Source organism: Hyperolius riggenbachi, chromosome 10 (genome assembly GCF_040937935.1).
Source record: "Hyperolius riggenbachi isolate aHypRig1 chromosome 10, aHypRig1.pri, whole genome shotgun sequence".
Taxonomy (NCBI): domain Eukaryota; kingdom Metazoa; phylum Chordata; class Amphibia; order Anura; family Hyperoliidae; genus Hyperolius; species Hyperolius riggenbachi.
The window spans coordinates 269,373,380-269,397,310 of NC_090655.1; the positions used below are offsets into that span (position 1 = coordinate 269,373,380).

Here is a 23,931-nt window from a genome sequence, read left to right on the forward strand (position 1 = left end):
GGATTATTTGTACACCTTTTTGAAAGAAAATGTGTCTACAGAGATGCCCAGAAGGTCTTAGATATTAAAGTCAATGGGGCTTGTGTGTATATGTATAGATAGATAGATAGATAGATAGCAGCTATTACAGGCTGGAGGTTGAAGATGCACGCAACTGGGGGTGCCCAAACCCCTTAGAGTATACAAAAAAAAGCCTGTGGCGTTGCAGCAAACAGCTCTTCTCTTTATTTAGAGCAAATAAACTTGCAAACAGCAGACAGTGTCGGTAGTCCCGACCTTTATCAATGCCAAGTAACAAATGAGTACATGGTCATATATATACCCGCCCCAACAGGAAATGACATCATGGCAAAATGGGGTCCACCCCTTAGTTACATCACCAAGCAAAAGAAAACAAAAATACAGGAAGTGTCATCCATATACACTTATCTACTTAATCATAAATCAGTCGATGATCCAAATTGTGTAGTAATATTCTCTCAACCAGTGTGACAGTCGTTTTCTTTATATAACGCTAGGAGAGGAGAAGATTATAAGAACAAATGTAAGTCAAAATCCTTGTTTAGGCCACCTGGATATAGGCTACCTAACTTATGAATCCACATGACTTCACAGCGTTTTAACATTAAGATCCTGTCACCCCCACGTCTGGGTTTTGGTATATGATCAATGATCATATATTTTAGGTCCACACCTCTATTTCCCGCTTCCTTCCAGTGCTTTGCAACTGGAAGGTCAGAACTCACTGCCCTGACAGAGCTCCTATGTTGTGAGATACGGTCCCGTACCTTTTGAGTAGTTTCTCCTACATAAAACAGCCCGCAAGGGCAAGTCAATAAGTAAACAACATAGGAGCTCGGGCAGGTGAGGAAGTATTTGATCTAATATCCATCACCAAACGTGGACCCCTTAATCACATTCGGACAATTACTGCATGTGAGGCATGGGTATGACCCCAACCTTTTTGAACCCAGGAAAGTCTCAGTATGTTTTTTATATTAGTGGGGTAAAATTATTCATGGAAATCAAATTTACCAACCCATGGTCTGGATTTGGAGTCGCACTCAAAATTAAAGAAGAAAAAAAGCACTACAGGCTGATCCAACTTTGATGTAATGACCTTAAAACAAGGCAAAATGAGGCTCAGTAGTGTGTGTGGCCTCCATGTGCCTGTATGACCTCCCTACAATGCCTGGGCATCCTCCTGATGAGGTAGCGGATGGTCTCCTGAGCCGTATGAGAGGAATCTCTCTCATGAATTACTCTTAGTGAATCCCAGGCTCCATCCACTCAGGGTACACCACAGTCCTGAACCTACAGAGCTTCAGGGCTTGGCCTCTCCTTCAGCCCACCACCACCAGTAAGGCCTCCAGACATTCTCAGCCCACTCAGAAAAAAATGACGTAAATTGGGGTGTGGCCTGTGTTGAGGGGCGGGGTTTAGGGCGCTAGAACCTCAGTGCCTCAAGCTCCAGATGTGTGAATCCGGCCCTGGTCCCAGTGCTGATGTCTCTGGAAGAGGGTCTCTGCTCCACTGCAGTGACTTGTCCTCCCGTGGTGACATTATTATTTTATTATTATTATTTAGTATGTATGTAGTGCTGACCTCTTCCGCATCGCTGTACAAAGTGTATTATCTTGTCACATAACTGTCCCTCAGAGGAGATCATAGTCTAATCCCCACCATAGTAATATGTATTTGTATGTATCCTATTCCGGGACCAATTTATGGGAAAGCCAGTTAACCTATCTTTTTTTTTTTTCGGGTGTGGGAGCACAGACAGGGTGACAACATACAAACTCCATGCAGATAATGCCCTGGCTGGGATTCGAACTGTGGACCCAGCGCTGCAAGGTGAAAATATTAACCAATACGCCACTGTGCTGCCCAGTGACATTGCCACTGATTGTAGAGGATGATGTGGGGAGAGGGAATACAGGGCGAGCTGTGTGAATAGAATCAAGAAGATTCCAATCACACTGATTGCTCTGCCACATCGGAAGACTTTCTATACGTGTACGCCAGTGTATGGCTGTCTTTACATGGCTGAGTGCAGGAGATTCCACAAACACAGGCTGCAGTTACCCTATTCACCACAAGATGGCGACCTCACGTCTCCCAGATGGAACGCACAGAAAGGAAGTAATTATGTCATAGAAAGGAAATGATGTAACGCAACAGGAGCCAGGAGGTTAAGGTGGAGAGGGACACGGCTGGAAGAGGTAATTGTATTATATTTGTTGTTATATATTGGGCAGAGCAGAGGTCGGGGTGGACATACTTGTCATATATTGGGCAGAGCAGAGGTCAGGATGGACATACTTGTTATATATTGGGCAGAGCAGAGGTCGGGGTGGACATACTTGTTATATATTGGGCAGAGCAGAGGTCGGGGTGGACATACTTGTTATATATTGGGCAGAGCAGAGGTCGGGGTGGACATACTTGTCATATATTGGGCAGAGCAGAGGTCGGGGTGGACATACTTGTTATATATTGAGCAGAGCAGAGGTCGGGGTGGACATTCCTGTTATATATTGGGCAGAGCAGAGGTCGGGGTGGTCATACTTGTTATATATTGGGCAGAGCAGAGGTCGGGGTGGACATACTTGTCATATATTGGGCAGAGCAGAGGTCAGGATGGACATACTTGTTATATATTGGGCAGAGCAGAGGTCGGGGTGCTCATACTTGCTATATATTGGGCAGAGCAGAGGTCGGGGAGGGCATACTTGTTATATATTGGGCAGAGCAGAGGTCGGGGTGGACATGCTTGTTAAATATTGGGCAAAGCAGTGGTCGGGGTGGACATACTTGTTCTATATTGGGCGGAGCAGAGGTCGGCGTGGACATACTTGTTATATATTTGGCAGAGCAGAGGTCAGGGTGGACATACTTGTTATATATTGGGCAGAGCAGAGGTCGGGGTGGACATACTTGTTATATATTTGGCAGAGCAGAGGTCAGGGTGGACATACTTGTTATATATTGGGCAGAGCAGAGGTCGGGTGGACATACCTGTTCTATATTGGGCAGAGCAGAGGTCGGGGTGGACATACTTGTTATATATTGGGCAGAGCAGAGGTCGGGTTGGATATACTTGTTATATATTGGGCAGAGCAGAGGTCGGGTTGGTCATACTTTGTTGCAGAGGAGGTCATAGTACACCTGTCACTATCCTGATCACCCCCCTTGAAGTAATTGCCATACAAAAGACTTTTCTATAACTGCTGTTGCCAGTTTTCAAATAGCTCCCCTACATGTGCCATATATTATGGATGGCATCTCACCTTCCTAGTAATAATTCACATCACTAGTAATCCATGCAGTGGCGGACACAGCCAGCAGTGGGCCCCTGTGCAAAATTGTAATTGTGGGCCCCCTATGACGCGCGCCGCGGCAAAATATGGGCGTGGCTACAACCAGTTAGTGGATAGAACCTGCGTCGCGTAGCGCCGCGGCAAAAAATGGGCGTGGCAATGACCGGATGAGGGCGGAGCTAACTGTAACTTAAAGCGAACCCGGGGTGAGGGTTTATTTCCTTTTAAACAATACTAGTTGCCTGGCGGCCCTGCTGATCTATTTGGCTGCAGTAATAAACTGAATTACACCAGCAACAAGCATGCAGCTAATCTTCTCAGTTCTGACAATATTGTCAGAAACCCCTGACCTGCTGCATGCTTGTTCAGGGTCTATGGTTGAAAGAATAAGAGGCAGAGGACCAGCACGGCAGCCAGGCAACTGGTATTGCTTAAAAGGAGAGAAATATGGCAGCCTCAATATTATTCTCACCTCAGGTTCCCTTGAAAAGTGCAACGCAAAGACAGTGGGCCCAAGTTTTGGTGACCCTTTCCCCAGAAAATTCACATAATTGTGCAGGTTTTCTCAAGAAAATACACATATATGCCCAGAAAATACGTGCAATCATGTCGGCAGATATGCCCAGAAAATACGTGCAATCATGTCGGCAGATATGCCCAGAAAATATGTGCAATCAAGTCGGCAGATATGCCCAGAAAATACGTGCAATCAAGTCGGCAGATATGCCCAGAAAATACGTGCAATCAAGTCGGCAGATATGCCCAGAAAATACGTGCAAACAAGTCGGCAGATATGCCCAGAAAATACATGCAATCAAGTCGGCAGATATGCCCAGAAAATACGTGCAAACAAGTCGGCAGATATGCCCAGAAAATACGTGCAATCATGTCGGCAGATATGCCCAGAAAATACATGCAATCATGTCGGCAGATTTGCGAAGAAAATACATGCAATCATGTGGCAGACCTGCCCAGAACATACACCTGCTAATATAAATAAAACAAAAACATTTACTCACCTGCAGCAGCAGACCTCCTGTCCCAGCCTCCATCCGGCGCGCAGCTCCCATGGGTGGTTGGGTGGATAGGTAGCCTAGTGGGTGGGTGAGTGGGTGGGTGGGTTGGTAGCCTGGTGGGTGGGTGGGTGAGTGGGTGGGTTGGTAGCCTGGTGGGTGGGTGGGTGGGTAGGTAGCCTGGTGGGTGGGTGGGTGGGTAGGTAGCCTGGTGGGTGGGTAGGTAGCCTGGTGGGTGGGTGGGTAACTAGCCCGGTAGGTAGGTAGGTAGGTAGCCCGGTGGGTGGGTAGGTAGGTAGCCTGGTGGGTGCGTGGGTAGCCGGGTGGGTGGGTAGGTAGCCTGGTGGGTGGGTTGGTAACTAGCCCGGTAGGTAGCCGGGTGGGTGGTTAGGTAGGTAGCCGGGTGGGTGGTTAGGTAGGAAGCCTGGTGGGTGGGTAGCCGGGTGGGTGGGTAGGTAGGTAGCCGGGTGGGTGGTTAGGTAGGTAGCCGGGTAGGTAGGAAGCCGGGTGGGTAGGTAGGTAGCCGGGTGGGTAGGTAGGAAGCCTGGTGGGTGGGTAGGTAGCCTGGTGGGTGGGTAGGTAGGTAGCCTGGTGGGTGGGTAGGTAGGTAGCCTGGTGGGTGGGTAGGTAGCCTGGTGGGTAGGTAGGTAGCCGGGTGGGTAGGTAGGAAGCCTGGTGGGTGGGTAGGTAGCCTGGTGGGTGGGTAGGTAGGTAGCCTGGTGGGTGGGTAGGTAGCCTGGTGGGTGGGTTGGTAACTAGCCCGGTAGGTAGCCGGGTGGGTGGTTAGGTAGGTAGCCAGGTGGGTGGTTAGGTAGGTAGCCGGGTGGGTGGTTAGGTAGGTAGCCGGGTGGGTGGTTAGGTAGGTAGCCGGGTAGCCGGGTGGGTGGGTAGGTAGCCTGGTGGGTGGGTTGGTAACTAGCCCGGTAGGTAGCCGGGTGGGTGGTTAGGTAGGTAGCCGGGTGGGTGGTTAGGTAGGTAGCCGGGTAGGTAGGTAGGTAGCCGGGTGGGTAGGTAGCCGGGTGGGTAGGTAGCCGGGTGGGTGGTTAGGTAGTTGGGTGGGTGGTTAGGTAGGAAGCCTGGTGGGTGGGTAGGTAGCCGGGTGGGTAGGTAGCCGGGTGGGTGGTTAGGTAGTTGGGTGGGTGGTTAGGTAGGAAGCCTGGTGGGTGGGTAGGTAGCCGGGTGGGTAGGTAGGTAGGAAGCCTGGTGGGTGGTTAGGTAGTCGGGTGGGTAGGTAGGAAGCCTGGTGGGTGGGTAGGTAGGTAGCCGGGTGGGTAGGTGGTTAGGTAGCCGGGTGGGTAGCTAACCGGGTGGGGGGCCCGACTCCTATCCTCCCTCCCTCCCTTCCTTCCTTCCTCACCTCGGGGGGCCCCCTCCCGATATGCGCGGCGGGAGAGCGAGCGGCAAATGCAGGAAGTCTTCAGGGCTCTCCAGGCATCCGCTAGAGGCCCAGCCGCTGAGTCTCCAATATGTCTCCAACTGGAGACATATTGGAGACCAAGCGGCTGGGCCTCTAGCGGATGCCTGGAGAGCCCTTCCTGCATTTGCCGCTCGCTCGCTCTCCCGCCGCGCATATCGGGAGGGGGCCCCCCGAGGTGAGGGAGGGAGGGAGGGAGGATAGGAGTCGGGGGGCCCCCCGGGAATAAAATAATAAAAAAAAAAAAAAAATATATAAAAAAAAAAAAATACTTAATGGGCCCCTGAAGAAAACGGAACTTCAGGGGCCCTCGTGCGGCGGCACGGCCTGCACGGCCGTATGTCCGCCCCTGAATCCATGTCTATGGAATATAGCCATGTCTCTTCAGTGCTGGCATCTCACCTTCCTAGTAATAATTCAGTCACATCACAGAGACAAGAGAAGATGTATATGGAATATAGCCATGCCCATTCAATGCTGGCATCTCACCTTCCTAGTAATAATTCAGTCACATCACAGAGACAAGAGAAGATGTATATGGAATATAGCCATGTCCCTCCTGTGCTGGCATCTCACCTTCCTAGTAATAATTCACATCACAGAGACAAGAGAAGATGTATATGGAATTTAGCCATGTCCCTCCAGTGCCGGCATCTCACCTTCCTAGTAATAATTCAGTCACATCACAGAGACAAGAGAAGATCTATATGGAATATAGCCATGTCCCTCCAGTGCTGGCATCTCACCTTCCTAGTAATAATTCAGTCACATCACAGAGACTAGAAAAGATGTATATGGAATATAGCTATGTCCCTCAAGTGCTTGCAGTTCCCCTGTATAGCCTCTTCTGCCCCTAGCAGTGCCGTATGTCGTCCAGTATCACCCGTCTTGTGTAGTTGTCATCTTTCTTCCCTCTCCAGAGCAGCTCATTTAGGGGGGTTTTATATGTGATGTCCTTATGCTAAATAGTAATGGGTGGACTTGAAGCGGATAAAGAAGAGGGAGTAAAGATCTCATGGTATAATGTATAAGGGTGCATACACACATCCAATTTTGTTGGCCAATCTTACCACTTGCTTATGATCCACTAACATTGAAGATGTATCAGTGATCACTGGATTCTGAATTAGCACTATTTAGTGAAGTTTATCTCAGCGCTGAGCTCTAATAGGTCGTATGAGGGGAGTTATGGTGTGCATGGAGTGAGTGGTGTGTGTTTATCAATTGGCCGGCCATGTATATTGCTGTTATGACTCCGCAACAATCCTTCTCTAGTTTTTAACTGTTCTTATTTTTTAAACATCTCCTACATTTTTGATATAATCAAAACATTTATTTGTATGATTACACGTGAGACCATATCATTTGAGTCATTTAATTTAGTTATTACTAACTGGTTGTGTTCATGGCAGTGGTACAGATTAGTATTTGGTTATTGGGTTGGAGACTATGACCTATTGTCCCATACCCATATACGTGAAGATTGTCTACTGCAATGGATCTTCTGAATTGATAGCAATCTTACCACTTCCATGTAGTATGAGAGTTTGCCTACCTACATAATGTCTTCATAGTATTTAACATTTTTTAGTCCTCATTCTACTGTACATGAAGATGGTGAAATTGGCCAATCAAAACTGAATGTGTGTACATACCTTAAAGGATATCTGATGCAAATTGTAAAATCTATCTTTACTTACCTGGGGCGTCTTCCAGCCCTTAGAGGTCACATGTGTCTCTCCGCAGTTTCGGTCTTTTCCAACGCCCGATGGGTCGGCGTCTTCTGCGTATGTGTGGGCGTAAACCTGCTTCATCAGGAGCGCCCTGCACAGTAAGGTCTCTGTGGCACGTGCCCATGTATACGCAGAAGACACCGACCCAAATGGGGGGTCATCAATACTTCAGAGGCGGCCAGCAGGACCAGGGAGAAGACCGGAGATGCTGCGAGGGACACACATGACCTTCAGGGGCTGGAAGAAGCCCCAGGTAAGAAAAGATAGATTTTACAATTCACCTCGGATATAAGTGATCCAAATATTTAAATTGATAAATCCGACCACCCCTCCAGCAAAATCACTGTGTTATCAATGGCTGGAGTGCCAAAGACTTTATATAGCTGAGAGATGTGTGACTGTTATACCAGGTAATGGGGGAATGTTTAGTGATGTGAAGGGTGTGAGCAGAATCCAGGCACATGCATCTGTAAGGAGAGCTTATGTTATCAGTGACTGGCTTTATATGGCTGAGAAGTGGCTGATGGGAATGTTATACCAGGTAATGGGGGAATGTTTAGTGATATGAAGGGTGTGAGCAGAATCCAGGCGCATACATCTGTAGGGAGAGCTTATGTTATCAGTGACTGGCTTTATATGGCTGAGAAGAGGCTGATGGGAATGTTTTATACCAGGTAATGGGGGAATGTTTAGTGATATGAAGGATGTGAGCAGAATCCAGGCGCATACATCTGTAGGGAGAGCTTATGTTATCAGTGACCGGCTTTATATGGCTCAGAAGTGGCTGGTGGGAATGTTATACCAGGTAATGGGGGAATGTTTAGTGATATGAAGGATGTGAGCAGAATCCAGGCGCATACATCTGTAAGGAGAGAGCTTATGTTATCAGTGACTGGCTTTATATGGCTGAGAAGTGGCTGATGGGAATGTTATACCAGGTAATGGGGGAATGTTTAGTGATATGAAGGGTGTGCGCAGAATCCAGGCGCATACATCTGTAAGGAGAGAGCTTATGTTATCAGTGACTGGCTTTATATGGCTGAGAAGTGGCTGATGGGAATGTTATACCAGGTAATGGGGGAATGTTTAGTGATATGAAGGGTGTGCGCAGAATCCAGGCGCATACATCTGTAAGGAGAGCTTATGTTATCAGTGACCGGCTTTATATGGCTGAGAAGTGGCTGGTGGGAATGTTATACCAGGTAATGGGGGAATGTTTAGTGATATGAAGGATGTGAGCAGAATCCAGGCACATACATCTGTAAGGAGAGCTTATGTTATCAGTGACTGGCTTTATATGGCTGAGAAGTGGCTGATGGGAATGTTATACCAGGTAATGGGGGAATGTTTAGTGATATGAAGGGTGTGCGCAGAATCCAGGCGCATACATCTGTAAGGAGAGCTCATGTTATCAGTGACTGGCTTTATATGGCTGAGAAGAGGCTGATGGGAATGTTATACCAGGTAATGGGGGAATGTTTAGTGATATGAAGGATGTGAGCAGAATCCAGGCACATACATCTGTAAGGAGAGCTTATGTTATCAGTGACTGGCTTTATATGGCTGAGAAGTGGCTGATGGGAATGTTATTCCAGGTAATTGGAGAATGTTTAGTGATATGAAGGGTGTGAGCAGATTCCAGCCGCATACATCTGTAAGGAGAGCTTATGTTATCAGTGACCGGCTTTATATGGCTGAGAAGTGGCCGATGGGAATGTTATACCAGGTAATGGCGGGATGGTTAGTGATATGAAGGGTGTGAGCAGAATCCAGGCGCATACATCTCTCAGGAGAGCTTATGTTATCAGTGACTGGCTTTATATGGCTGAGAAGTGGCTGATGGGAATGTTATACCAGGTAATGGGGGAATGTTTAGTGATATGAAGGGTGTGAGCAGAATCCAGGCGCATTCATCTGTAAGGAGAGCTTATGTTATCAGTGACCGGCTTTATATGGCTGAGAAGTGGCTGATGGGAATGTTATACCAGGTAATGGGGGAATGTTTAGTTATATGAAGGGTGTGAGCAGAATCCAGGCACATACATCTCTCAGGAGAGAGCTTATGTTATCAGTGACTGGCTTTATATGGCTGAGAAGTGGCTGATGGGAATGTTATACCAGGTAATGGGGAATGGTTAGTGATATGAAGGGTGTGAGCAGAATCCAGGCGCATACATCTGTAAGGAGAGCTTATGTTATCAGTGACTGGCCTTATATGGCTGAGAAGTGGCTGATGGGAATGTTATACCAGGTAATGGGGGAATGTTTAGTGATATGAAGGGTGTGAGCAGAATCCAGCCACATACATCTGTAAGGAGAGCTTATGTTATCAGTGACCAGCTTTATATAGCTGAGAAGTGGCTGATGGGAATGTTATACCAGGTAATGGGGAATGTTTAGTGATATGAATGGTGTGAGCAGAATCCAGGCGCATACATCTGTAAGGAGAGCTTATGTCATCAGTGACTGGCTTTATATGGCTGAGAAGTGGCTGATGGGAATGTTATACCAGGTAATGGGGGAATGTTTAGTGATATGAAGGGTGTGAGCAGAATCCAGGCGCATACATCTCTCAGGAGAGCTTATGTTATCAGTGACTGGCTTTATATGGCTGAGAAGTGGCTGATGGGAATGTTATACCAGGTAATGGGGGAATGTTTAGTGATATGAAGGGTGTGAGCAGAATCCAGGCACATACATCTCTCAGGAGAGCTTATGTTATCAGTGACTGGCTTTATATGGCTGAGAAGTGGCTGATGGGAATGTTATACCAGGTAATGGGGGAATGTTTAGTGATATGAAGGGTGTGAGCAGAATCCAGGCACATACATCTCTCAGGAGAGCTTATGTTATCAGTGACTGGCTTTATATGGCTGAGAAGTGGCTGATGGGAATGTTATACCAGGTAATGGGGGAATGTTTAGTGATATGAAGGGTGTGAGCAGAATCCAGGCACATACATCTGTAAGGAGAGCTTATGTTATCAGTGACTGGCTTTATATGGCTGAGAAGTGGGTGATGGGAATGTTATACCAGGTAATGGGGGAATGTTTAGTGATATGATGGGTGTGAGCAGAATCCAGGCGCATACATCTGTAAGGAGAGCTTATGTTATCAGTGACCAGCTTTATATGGCTGAGAAGTGGCTGATGGGAATGTTATACCAGGTAATGGGGGAATGTTTAGTGATATGATGGGTGTGAGCAGAATCCAGGCGCCTACATCTGTAAGGAGAGCTTATGTTATCAGTGACCAGCTTTATATGGCTGAGAGGTGGCTGATGGGAATGTTATACCAGGTAATGGGGGAATGTTTAGTGATATGAAGGGTGTGAGCAGAATCCAGGTGCATACATCTGTAGGGAGAGCTTATGTTATCAGCGACTGGCTTTATATGGCTGAGAAGTGGCTGATGGGAATGTTATACCAGGTAATGGGGGAATGTTTAGTGATATGAAGGGTGTGAGCAGAATCCAGGCGCATACATCTGTAAGGAGAGCTTATGTTATCAGTGACTGGCTTATATGGCTGAGAAGTGGCTGATGGGAATGTTATACCAGGTAATGGGGGAATGTTTAGTGATATGAAGGGTGTGAGCAGAATCCAGGCGCATACATCTGTAAGGAGAGCTTATGTTATCAGTGACTGGCTTTATATGGCTGAGAAGTGGCTGATGGGAATGTTATACCAGGTAATGGGGGAATGTTTAGTGATATGAAGGGTGTGAGCAGAATCCAGGCGCATACATCTGTAAGGAGAGCTTATGTTATCAGTGACTGGCTTTATATGGCTGAGAAGTGGCTGATGGGAATGTTATACCAGGTAATGGCGGGATGGTTAGTGATATGAAGGGTGTGAGCAGAATCCAGGCGCATACATCTCTCAGGAGAGAGCTTGCAGGGAGTAGTAGCGTTTTATTGTAGGGTAGTCGGCCTTTCTTCCTGAGAATGGTACAAAGTTTCTATATGGTGGATTAGGTTAGATAATTGCCCCTTAGGGATAGAGGCATAGGCTATCATTCATAAAGGTATGTTCGGTAAAAAAGTGTGAGCGGAAAAATACAGCATTCTGTATTTTAGACTTCTGTGTGCTAATTCATAAAAGTATTCGCAGGTGCGGTAGAAATGCGGCAATTTAACGAACTAAAGTGTCGGTAATGAGAAGAGTAGCTGGCTGAGTTGATACATTCATGAGTAGCTGGCCGAGTTGTTACATTCCTGTTCTCCGTGCAGAGACAGCATTTTAATAAGAGGCATCCCCAACTTCCCTTTAGATGTGCATGTTTTGTTATACCGACTCTCCTTGCCCTGAGTCTTTCTAATCTATCTATTTAATTACCACAGCTTAGAAGAACTTCAAGAAACTTTACGCATGCAGGCTTTCTGATGTGAAATAACATCTGAAAACAGGTACCCAAGAGGTTAAAAACACAGCCTGGGGTATTCAGGAAAGCCTTGTTTGTTCCGATCGCTCTGCTGCTGGCTTTTACACAGTCCCTCGTCCTTATCGCAGTGTTATCACCTCCTCACAGCAAGTGGTATTCTCCATGTCATTACTGCCTGCTCTAATCTTTTATAAATTGACCTTTACTGACGTGCTGGAGGAGTTCACCGCACAAGTCGGTAATTTACCTCACTGCTCGGGAATTTCAGCTTTTCATGCGGTAACAGCTTTTATGAATTGACACTTTCCTAAGTGCTCGGTAAAGTCAGTTGTTTTCAGCATTACCGTATGTGGCAGTGCTTTATGAATCGAGGCCATAGAGAAGAATATAACCTGTGAATAGTGTGGAGGGGAGCTGTGACTGTCCGATCTTGTATGCCATGGAATACTGAGCCCATAAGATCCTCGTGGAGCAGCTACCACCTCCAGCTGGTGCATCACACATAGGCACACTCTCTGTATTACCTTATCTCTGGATTTATGTTACTTCTTATGCTATAAATCATGCAGCTAAATATACCTGTTATCATCTGTGGTTATTACTGCAGTCACAGGAGTTTTATGTCCCACAGTGGGAGAGGTTGGAGTCTGCTAAGAATAAAGGTAGCTGTGTAAAATGCTTACAAAGGCCATGTTTTCTGGCTATGATACTATGCAATAAATTAAGCTAAAATCGCAAATCCAGGTGGAGACCTGGCTACCTTTATTCTTTGCAAGTAATTTGCATCATTTTGGGGATCGGAGTGCTGCTTGTTGACTCCGTGGTTTCTGGAATTGTTTTGTGTGGTTTAAGCAGCGGACCTCTCTTTCTACTTTAGAGGTTGGAATCTACAGAAAGATGATGGCTGGTGTGTCACAGCTAGGGGGTGGAGCCAGGTAACAAGGGGTGTGGCTGGCTGCAGCTGGCGAGTGGTTGGGTGGCCTCTGCTGCTTTGGTCCTGGTATTGGCACTGTCCCAGCGAGGAGGTTTGTTGCTACGGCTTTTGGAGGGTTTGGTGTCAGTAGGTGATGGACAGGTGGCCTCAGGTATGGTCAGGATATGGAGCTATATATATACAGATCCAATCTGAACTCAACCAATCATGTAAGAGCAATTCTACAAATATTCTTATTTATTTTCATCAGTTATATACAGCATATGTAGACCAGCACAATGATTCGGGCAACATGCCCTTTGTCAAGTGCTCTTCTGTCTCCAGCTGTTCTCTCCTCACATCCTCATCCATCTACCACTGCCGGCACTGCTGTAACCTCCCAGGAATGTGTGCATGGAGAGGAGGAGAGAAGCACCAGATAATGAGCAAGGCACACTGAAAGAGAGGACTGTGGTACTGAATGTGCAGGATACCACAGCTTATGGGATATTATCACCCCCTAGCAAATTATGTTATTTTCTGTGCTCTGTTTATTACTGCTAATATCTTACAGCTATAATCTGTTATCCTTTTCAGAACTGAGATCTGAACTCAAAGAACAAGAGAGGTATATGAGGAGTGATCAGCAGTCTATGGCGGAAGGTGACAAGATGAGGAAAATTAAAGAGGAAGAAGAAGAGACGTATGTGGGGAGTGATCTGCAGTCTGTGCAGGAGGGTGACATGATGGGGACAATTAATGAGGAAGAAGAGACGACTTATATGAGGAGTGATCAACAGTCTATGGAGAAGAGTGGCATCATGGAGGTGATTAAAATGGAAGAAGAGACGTATGAGAGGAGTGATATACGATCTTCAGAGGAGGGTGATATGATGGTGACTATTAAAAAAGTGGGAAAAGAAGAAGAGACGTATGTGAAGAGTGATCAGCAATCCAAAGAGGAGGGTTTAATAATAAGAGTGATTAAAGAAGAAGAGGAGACATATGTGAGGAATGATCAGCAGTCTATGGAGGAAGGTCTAATAATAAGAGTGATTAAAGAGGAAGAAGAAGAGACGTATATGAGAGGTGATCAGCATTCTGCAGAGGAGGATGACATGATGGGGACAGCTATACAGGGGCACACTCTTATAGGGGGCAGAACAGGTGAGTAATCAACATTACAGTGACACTGAAGCAAAAAAATACACCTTATGATATTATGCATTGTATGTGTAGTACAGATAATTATTAGAACATTAGTAGATACAAAAAGAGTCCCATATTTTTATTTTCAGATACATCTTTTTGTGTTTTTTTTTTTCCAGAACATTGTGTCATTCTGTCATATTTGCAATTACAGATCACACATTGGGCCAGATTTATCAAAGCATTACCGACAGTTTTTTCTTCTAAAACTGTTCTAACCAGCAGAAGAACAGTTCTGCATGATAGTAAGAAACTTCCCAAAGCCTATGTAATAGCGGCAGTTTAGCGTTGATTTCTAGAGCTACACGACAGTTAAGAAAAGTGCAAATTCATTCCTTAACCTCCTGGGCGTTTCAATTCTCCCCTAATTTCTGCCCAAAAAAGTCTATGGAATTTTCCAATGAATTTTTTTTTTAATATTTCAGGCCTGTAACTTACCAAATCATTAGCAAACAAGGTTCTAGTGCTTATCCTAAGCATAAAAAAATAATAAAACATGAAAATCATGGCAAAAAAAACATTTAATAGTAACAATACGTAAACAAAACATCTTAATTCAGATCAAGCAGCAGTTGCAGCACAAAAAGTATCGAAACATCAATACACTTCCTGAGTATGAAATATTTTAAAGCAAGGGACAGCACAAAGTCCTACATCACATTCAGGGCAGTAAAAGCGCGTCTCCTTGCGCACCTTTTTTCCATTCGGCCCCCTCTTAGAGCAGCACACAACGCACATGCGGGTAGGTGTTGCTTTGCGCTCAGTGGGTGGCACGTGCTCTACAAAATGACGTCCTGTTAGTCGCACTGGATTTACGACATAGGAGGCACGACGTCCTGGTCTATTCGCCTCAGTTTGTGGTTGCTGATGTTGTAAGCATATTTCCTCACAAACCTTCAAAATGTAGTCAAAGTGAGGAAGAGGCCTGTCATTTTGTTTCTTGTAGAGGACATAAGAATTCCAAAGACACTGCTCCACCAGATGTCTAAAGATTTTCTTGTAATATTTGCGCTGCTGTTTGCGCACAACGGGGTAGAATGTTATGCACTGGTCAGCACGGTCCACCCCACCCATTGTCTGATTATAATCCAGAATGACCTGGGGTTTCTGGATTGTCTTCCCAGCACGATTCTTGGCTGCAGCAGTGTCAGTGTTATGGACTGTTGACAAAACGGAAACATCTTTCTTGTCCTTCCAGCGAAGGGCCATCAGTTTACCCTTCTGCCATGCCACAATTTCCCCTGGCTTCAGCTTCTGAGCAGAAAAGGCTGATGGCAGATTGCGACGGTTAGGCCGGACAGTGCCATATGAATCAGTCTTGTGTCTGATGAGGTATTCATATAGTTCAGGGGAGGTATAGTAATTATCTGTGGTCAGGCAATATCCCTGACCAAGAAGCGGTGAAATGAGGGAGAGGACAGAGGCGGATGCAAGGCCAAACTGGCTGTAGCTGGGGTCAAATTGTGTGCCTTTGCCAGTGTATATAATGGCATTCCAAATATATCCGGAATTAGATTCGCACAATAGGAACGATTTTATCCCAAATCTGGCACGCTTGGAAGAGATATACTGTTTCCAGGCAAGTCTCCCTTTATACGCCATTAGGCTCTCATCGACGCTTACGTCTCGTTCTGGAACATACACGGACTGAAATTTGCGTATGACCATTTGAAATAGGTCGTAGATCTTCCACAGTTTGGGGGCAGGATGGGTGGCCTCATCAAAGATCTCATTATTCATGAAATGCAGGTTTTTCATGATGAGGCTAAATCTGTTTTCTGACATGACAGTCCCAAAAAAAGGTGTAGCAATCAGTCGGTTGGTGCTCCAATATGATGTCTGTCGGGGTTTCCCCACAACCCCCTGGAGGATGAGGATGGCCAGGAATAGCCATATATCATCCTGGGTGACTGGTTCCCACCTTTTTCCCCTAGCAAACCTTCTGAATGGACCAGGCTGCTGTTCCGCATAGCGGTTGGTCTCGTCCACTATAATTTGGATTATGGCCTCGTCCAAAAAAAGTTTCAAATAGGCCAGGGGGTTAGGATCACAGGGAACTTTTTGGCCGGGTTCGCCTGTAAATGGGAATCGTGGGGGGGCAGGATTATTCTGGGTAGTGTCTTTAGCAAGGGTCAAATCCAGGCGGCAATCAAATCAAAGCGTCGTCGTTATCCAAAAGCAAGGGTCAAATCCAGGCGGCAATCAATAGAATAGTCGATAGTCCAAAGCAGAAAATCAGCAGAAATATATCAGTGCAAGTGTCAGCAATCTCAAATAGCAAATGGTGTTTTTTTTTTTTTTCTTTTGTTTATGTTTCAAATTTGTTTTTTTTTTTACTGTGTATTGGATTGGATACAGGTGCATTCAATCCAATACAAATTCAAATTTACCGCCGCGCCCCCTAGCGTCGACCTCACGACGTCATTACGTGGACGCGGAAGGAGACGCGAAAGAAGGCGGAAGAACACGCGAAAGGAGGCGGAAGGACCAGAGGACGGGATCGGAAGGCCCAGAGGACGGGATCAGGATCGGAAGGCCACGAGGACGGGATCGGAGGCCCAGAGGCGGGATCGGAAGGCCCAGAGGCGGAATCGGAAGGCCCGGGACGATCACGGAAGGAGACGCGACGAAGGTGACGCCATGGAGGGACCGGAGGGGACCAGAGGGGATCAGAGGACGGGCTCAGGAGGACCGGAGACCTATCGGAGGACGATCACAGCAATCCCTGTACCCGGCGCACCCGGCAACACATGGTACAGTCTGGGGAACATTTTTTTTTTTACCCCGACACTGTATCGGGATTATCTAAATGGGCATCTTTTTTCACCCCGATACAGTGTCGGGATTATCTGCCAGAGGGTTAACTGCTGCAGATAAGAAGTGCTCATTAACAGTTCTACAGATAGTGCAGGATAGATGTGATGTGTGAAGGGCTCCTCCCCCTCACTCAGAGCCTGCTGACAGCAGGTGTGTTGGTTACCTCAGCAACAGCAATTCCCCTCACACACTGCACTGCCTGACAGACCTTCCTAGCTCCTTCTAGTCCTTACAGTTTAAGAAGGAATCTGCACTAGCTAGTGATTTCTTATGGTGGCCATACACGGCACAATAAAAACGTTCGATTTTCCTGTTTATTCGATCTAAATGATCGAATTGAATGAAAGTTGAAATTTTTTTTTTTTTCGATCAAGAAATTCGAACGATTATCCCGTTTTTTCGGGAAAAATGATCGGACATGCTGGAAAAATCTTTATATTCGATCTAACGGAATAATTGAACTAAATTATCTAATTGAAAAATTGTACCATGTATGGCCACCTTTAGGATGTCTGAGACAGTTCTGCACGGATTTCTAAAAAACCTACTAATATTTTGTCTCAGACACTCTTGATAAATCTGGCCCTCTGTATTTTAAACTATAAAACCGAACAGAGCTAATGACCCTTTGAACTTCCCTGCAGTAAAACCTTATCTGAAGTTGTCTTTCACTGGTTCTTTCATGTGTAAGGCCCGGTTCACATTAGTGTTCGCTATCCGGATTTTCCGGATCTGATCCGGACCGCATACTGTACAAACGGAACGTACGTTCTGCATAGCAATGTAAAGTCTGTGCGGACGTTCACACGCGTCCATTCCGTACAGTACGGAGCCGGATCGGATCCGGACTCCGGACTCTTTTCCAACATGCGCTATTGTTTGGGTCGGGATCTCCGGCCCACGCACCCGGACCGGAGCCGGACCTGAGCCTGACAGCACCATCAGGAATACAGAAACCAATGGGGAACGGAAGGCACAGAACACACTGCCTACCCCACTTCCTATGCGTATGCAAGCGGCCATTTCGGATGGGGACACATGGGCCAAGCATGTCTGGAGTGGAGCAGCAGTGACAGACGTGCTGGAGCTGTTTGGCAGAATGTCGGAGGTGGAGGTGAGGCCTACAGCGGAGGAACCTGATTCTACAGGTGCACCAGGTGCACCTTCTGCTGACCCCAACATTTTTTTTTTAAATTTCGCTATTTTTTGCCCACGGATCCGGATGGCAGCCTGATGCATGCCTGATACAAACGGACCGGATCCGGATCGGTACCGTACGGTTCTGATCTGGATCAGGTCAGGATCCGATCAGGATCCGGTCCATTTTTTTGCCAAAACGCAAGTGTGAACGGGGCCTAAGTGCTTCAGAAAACAGTGCTGTCTTTGACTCAAGTTGGGTCGGAGAGCTCAGAGAACAACTGAAGTTTCTTAAAGCAGACCTGAACTCAGAACTTCATCTCAACTCTAAAAGATAAGCAACAGCATAATAATCTTTAAATAAAAACATTTCTTTTTACAGCTGATACAAATCCTGCAATAAATCAGAATCATTTTATTTCGCCAAATTTTTGGCACATACAGTATCAGACATGCAGTAGATATACACTTGAGTGGCATAACACATGCAGTGTAGTATTACAAGAGTAGGCATATACATAGCAGCAAAAACTAGAAGGGTCCCAGTGCTTGGCGGCGCTCAACTACTCTGTAGCAACTCGGATGCCCCCGTAATGTCCGACAGTACGTAGAGAAGGAGAGAAAAGAGAGAAGACAGGAATAAAGAGAGAGAGAATGAGAAGAAGGATTGTTGGCCAGAGAGAGACAGAGTTCAGAGAGTCCTGCTGTCCAGCTGGTTGGTGGTGTGGCTGGTGGATCCCATGGCTGCATTTAGAATCCAGGCCCCAGCTTGCCGCCTAGCAGCAATTTGATCGGGGGGGACGACCCGGTGGTGGAGCGCCGGCATCTGCTCTTCTGTGGCTGCCCTGGGAGTAGAGTGCTGTGGGGTGGCGACATCAGGCCTTCTGTGGTCACAGTGGAGGAGCGGCCATGTTCCTATGGTGGCTGGAGTAGTAGCAGAGATCAGGCCGCCTCTGCTCGTGTAGGGGAAACAGGCACAGGAGACCCTGTGGTGGGGCACTTGAATTCCGGTCCCATGATTTGCCTGCAGTATTTAGGTGCCGCAGTGGTGGAGGCGAGCACGTTTCCCAGGGGCCATGCTGGGCCGCTTTAAAGACTGGGACCAGTGCCGGGGATCAGTAGCCTACCGTGTCCGTTGTAAAAAGGCAGATGCCGATCCAGGTCACAACAGCAATGGTGGAGAGCTGCTAGTGTGGTCCTGTCTGCCATACGCCGGAGCGGCTGCAGGGGGAAGGATCCTGTGGGCCAGTGAGTGCACAAGGTTGGAGCAGCGGCTGGGTCCCGTCCGAGAGCTGCTGTGGATGGTGTCGGGACTGATGGCTACAGGTCACGGGCCGTGCGATGTCGGAAATCCGGGAGAAGCCGTTCTTCAGCGGCGGCAGGTCACACAGTTTCCCTGAGTGGCGAATAGCAGTCTGGGCAGCGGTGGTGAAGCGCGGATCAGAGCACGTGGGCCCTGATCAGCTGGCAGGCTGCCGCCGTCCCGTGGCTGATGATTGAGCACTGTGGACAGGCTCTCCTGTGCCCCCACATCCTCCCCGGTAGGTAAGGGGGGATTCGGGCACAACATAGAGGAGAAGGAGATAGTTAAAGAATATTCCGGAGCCCTGTGGCCGTGGCTACCGGAGCGGCGCCATCTTGGTTAACTAGAAGGATAATCTGCCGTTTGTCTACTTCCTGCTTGCATGGAAGCAAACATATTGTTAAAGAGGAGCTGTTAGGTATAAGGTCTCAGAGAAAATAAACACATATATCAGTAGCTAAAGATTGGCTGTACTTACATTACATATGCATTTCACTGTCCACGTTTGGATTTCACAGAATTTTTATATAGTATATGCAGAGATAGATGCTCCTGACAGCTCATGGCAGGCTCCATGTTTTTCTGTCAAATGTGTCGTCATGTCCTGCCTGCTTCCTGATCACAGAGGAGCTCGTACAGAATAACACAGTGTGCAGTGAATATTAATGAGCCATGTGGCTAGGAACAATAGCTGACTCCTGCAGTGTACTCTGCCCCGAGATTTCCAGTGCTTCGCGCTGGACTGATTAGAAAGCTGCTGTAACGTCTCATTAGCAGCCGAGGGGAGGGCCCCAGAATGCTTTGCAGTTTACTACGCGGCTTGCGTCCTTATGGGTCTATAACAGCCTTTAAGATACGCACACATCAAAGGTAACTGAGATTTTTATCTTCACTAATGGCTTTCTGGCTTCCTTCTAAACTGTTTAACACAGGAGAATAGAGGTTTAAATTCGCTTCTGCAGCCTGACAGTTACTCTTTAACATCCTGTGTTAACAAATTAGCTGCTCTGCCATGGCAGTCAGCTGAAACGTATTACAGCTTTTAACTAGTCACAGAGATGAGAGGGAATTAAACAGGCTAAACTCTTTAAATACATACAGGGCGCATTTTTTCTATGGCTCCTTCTATCCTGTGCAAGAGTTTAGGTCCACTTTAACTCTTCCTGTACTGGAAAACAACATGAGAATAATTGATTTGCTTCAGATTCTCTATTTCTTAATTGACATACAATGCATTGTATCAAAAGTTTATTTTCACTTCAAATTTGCTTAGATTAGATCAGATTATAGATCATATTAGGGGTTATGCTATGTACTCATGTTAGATTTTTCTCATCTAAAACTATCACTCTTGTTTGTACTTGGTGAGAGCTACTAACAATAACAGTACAGACACCCTGATGGCTTTGGGTGCCATGTTCTGTTCTGTCACTCATAGTGTTACCGGCCTGTAATAAGATGCTAATGGTCACTATACATTACTGTACACAGATTGGTCACAATAGGGGTGACTTAGTGTTACCGGCCTGTAATATGCTGATAGTGGTCACTGTACATTACTGTACACAGATTGGTCACAGTAGGGGGTGACTTAGTGTTACCAGCCTGTAATAAGCTGGTAATGGTCACTGTACACTACTGTACACAGATTGGTCACAGTAGGGGTAACTTAGTGTAACTGGCCTGTAATAAGCTGATAATGGTCACTGTACATTACTGTACACAGATTGGTCACAGTAGGGGTGACTTAGTGTTACTAGCCTCTAATAAGCCGATAATGGTCACTGTACATTACTGCACACAGATTGGTCACAGTAGGGGTGACTTAGTGTTACCAGCCTGTAATAAGCTGATAATGGTCACTGTACATTACTGTACACAGATTGGTCACAGTAGGGGTGACTTAGTGTTTCTGGCCTGTAGGGGTGACTTAGTGTTTCTGGCCTGTAATAAGCTGATAATGGTCACTGTACATTACTGTACACAGATTGTTCACAGTAGGGGTGACTTAGTGTTACTGGCCTGTAATAAGCTGATAATGGTCACTGTACATTACTGTACACAGATTGGTCACAGTAGGGGTAACTTAGTGTAACTGGCCAGTAATAAGCTGATAATGGTCACTGTACATTACTGTACACAGATTGGTCACAGTAGGGGTGACTTAGTGTTACTAGCCTCTAATAAGCTGATAATGGTCACTGTACATTACTGCACACAGATTGGTCACAGTAGGGGTGACTTAGTGTTACCGGCCTGTAATAAGCTGATCATGATCACTGTACATTACTGTACACAGATTGGTCACAGTAGGGGGTGACTTAGTGTTACCGGCCTGTAATAAGCTGATAATGGTCACTGTACATTACTGTACACAGATTGGTCACAGTAGGGGTGACTTAGTGTTACCGGCCTGTAATAAGCTGATCATGATCACTGTACATTACTGTACACAGATTGGTCACAGTAGGGGGTGACTTAGTGTTACCGGCCTGTAATAAGCTGATAATGGTCACTGTACATTACTGTACACAGATTGGTCACAGTAGAGGGTGACTTAGTGTTACCGGCCTATAATAAGCTGATAATGGTCACTGTACATTACTGTACACAGATTGGTCACAATAGGGGTGACTTAGTGTTACCGGCCTGTAATAAGCTGATAATGGTCACAGTACATTACTGTACACAGATTGGTCACAGTAGGGGTAACTTAGTGTAACTGGCCTGTAATAAGCTGATAATGGTCACTGTACATTACTGTACACAGATTGGTCACAGTAGGGGTGACTTAGTGTTACTAGCCTCTAATAAGCTGATAATGGTCACTGTACATTACTGCACACAGATTGGTCACAGTAGGGGTGACTTAGTGTTACCGGCCTGTAATAAGCTGATAATGGTCACTGTACATTACTGTACACAGATTGGTCACAGTAGAGGGTGACTTAGTGTTACCGGCCTATAATAGCATTAGCCGATAATGGTCACTGTACATTACTGTACACAGATTGTTCACAGTAGGGGTGACTTAGTGTTACTGGCCTGTAATAAGCTGATAATGGTCACTGTACATTACTGTACACAGATTGGTCACAGTAGGGGTAACTTAGTGTAACTGGCCAGTAATAAGCTGATAATGGTCACTGTACATTACTGTACACAGATTGGTCACAGTAGGGGGTGACTTAGTGTTACCAGCCTGTAATAAGCTGATAATGGTCACTGTACATTACTGTACACAGATTGGTCACAGTATGGGTGACTTAGTGTTACCTGCCTGTAATAAGCTGATAATGGCCACTGTACATTACTGTACACAGATCGGTCACAGTAGGGGTGACTTAGTGTTACTGGCCTGTAATAAGCTGATAATGGTCACTATACATTACTGTACACAGATTGGTCACAGTAGGGGTGACTTAGTGTTACCTGCCTGTAATAAGCTGATAATGGTCACTGTACATTACTGTACACAGATCGGTCACAGTAGAGGGTGACTTAGTGTTACCGGCCTGTAATAAGCTGATAATGGTCACTATACATTACTGTACACAGATTGGTCACAGTAGGGGTGACTTAGTGTTACCTGCCTGTAATAAGCTGATAATGGTCACTGTACATTACTGTACACAGATCGGTCACAGTAGGGGGATGCTGTATCTTTAGGTAATGCTGGGGCTCTTCAGCATAGTCTCTTATAGGGTGTGTACATAGGTGCAGTGGTAACAGGATATGATAAGGGGAGATCTGTCTGGGGTCTCTCCTCCCTGCAGAGTTCTGCAATTTTATGTGTGAAAGCTTCTGGTTCTGAGGTTCCCCCACCCCCATTTACCTCCTGTCCAGTAGGAGCTGCAGTGTGCAGCAGTGTGGTTCCTTATTGGAAGGGAGGAGAGATATGGCTATACTGTAGGGGGCTTAGATGCTTTCCTTGCGTTGAAAGACATCTATGGCTGCAATTACTAGGTAATGCCTAATGATGTTGATCCAGGGATTTTATCTGATTGCCATCTGGAGTCGGGAAGGAATTTTTTTCCCTTTTGGGGCTAATTGGACCATGCCTTGTAAGGGTTTTTCGCCTTCCTCTGGATCAACAGGGATATGTGAGGGAGCAGGCTGGTATTGTACTTTTTTCTGTGGTTGAACTCGATGGACGTATGTCTTTTTTTCAACCCAAACAACTATGTAACTATGTATACGTCTTCCTTCTTCCATCTGAGAAATATAGCGAGAATCAAGCACCTTATCCCAGCTGAAGACCTACCTGCCCTGGTTCATGCATTTGTATCCTCCCACCTGGACTACTGCAATGCCCTGTTTGTTGGATCCCCAGATACGGTTCTGCGCCCCTTACAACTAGTACAGAATGCAGCAGCCAGACTCCTAGCCAATGCCCCCCCGCAGCTCACACATCTCCCCAGTACTGCAATGCCCCCCGCAGCTCACACATCTCCCCAGCACTGCAATGTCCCCCGCAGCTCACACATCTCCCCAGCACTGCAATGCTCCCCGCAGCTCACACATCTCCCCAGTACTGCAATGCTCCCCGCAGCTCACACATCACCCCAGTACTGCAATGTCCCCCGCAGCTCACACATCTCCCCAGCACTGCAATGCCACCGGTAGCTAAAACATCTCCCCAGTACTGCAATGCCCCCGCAGCTCACACATCTCCCCAGTACTACAATG

At 46.5% G+C, this 23,931-nt stretch overlaps 1 protein-coding gene across 1 annotated transcript in view; it reads left to right on the forward strand.

The window, feature by feature from the left end:
• The first annotated feature begins 2,174 nt into the window (after positions 1-2,174).
• The window catches only part of LOC137537194 (zinc finger protein 850-like), a 113,236-nt gene continuing 91,479 nt past the window's right edge, over positions 2,175-23,931 (forward strand). Inside the window, exons 1-2 of the mRNA XM_068259304.1 lie at positions 2,175-2,222; positions 13,374-13,943. Of these exons, the coding sequence (XP_068115405.1) occupies positions 13,409-13,943 (535 nt within the window). The 5' untranslated portion in view covers positions 2,175-2,222; positions 13,374-13,408. The remainder of the gene's footprint in view (positions 2,223-13,373; positions 13,944-23,931) is intronic.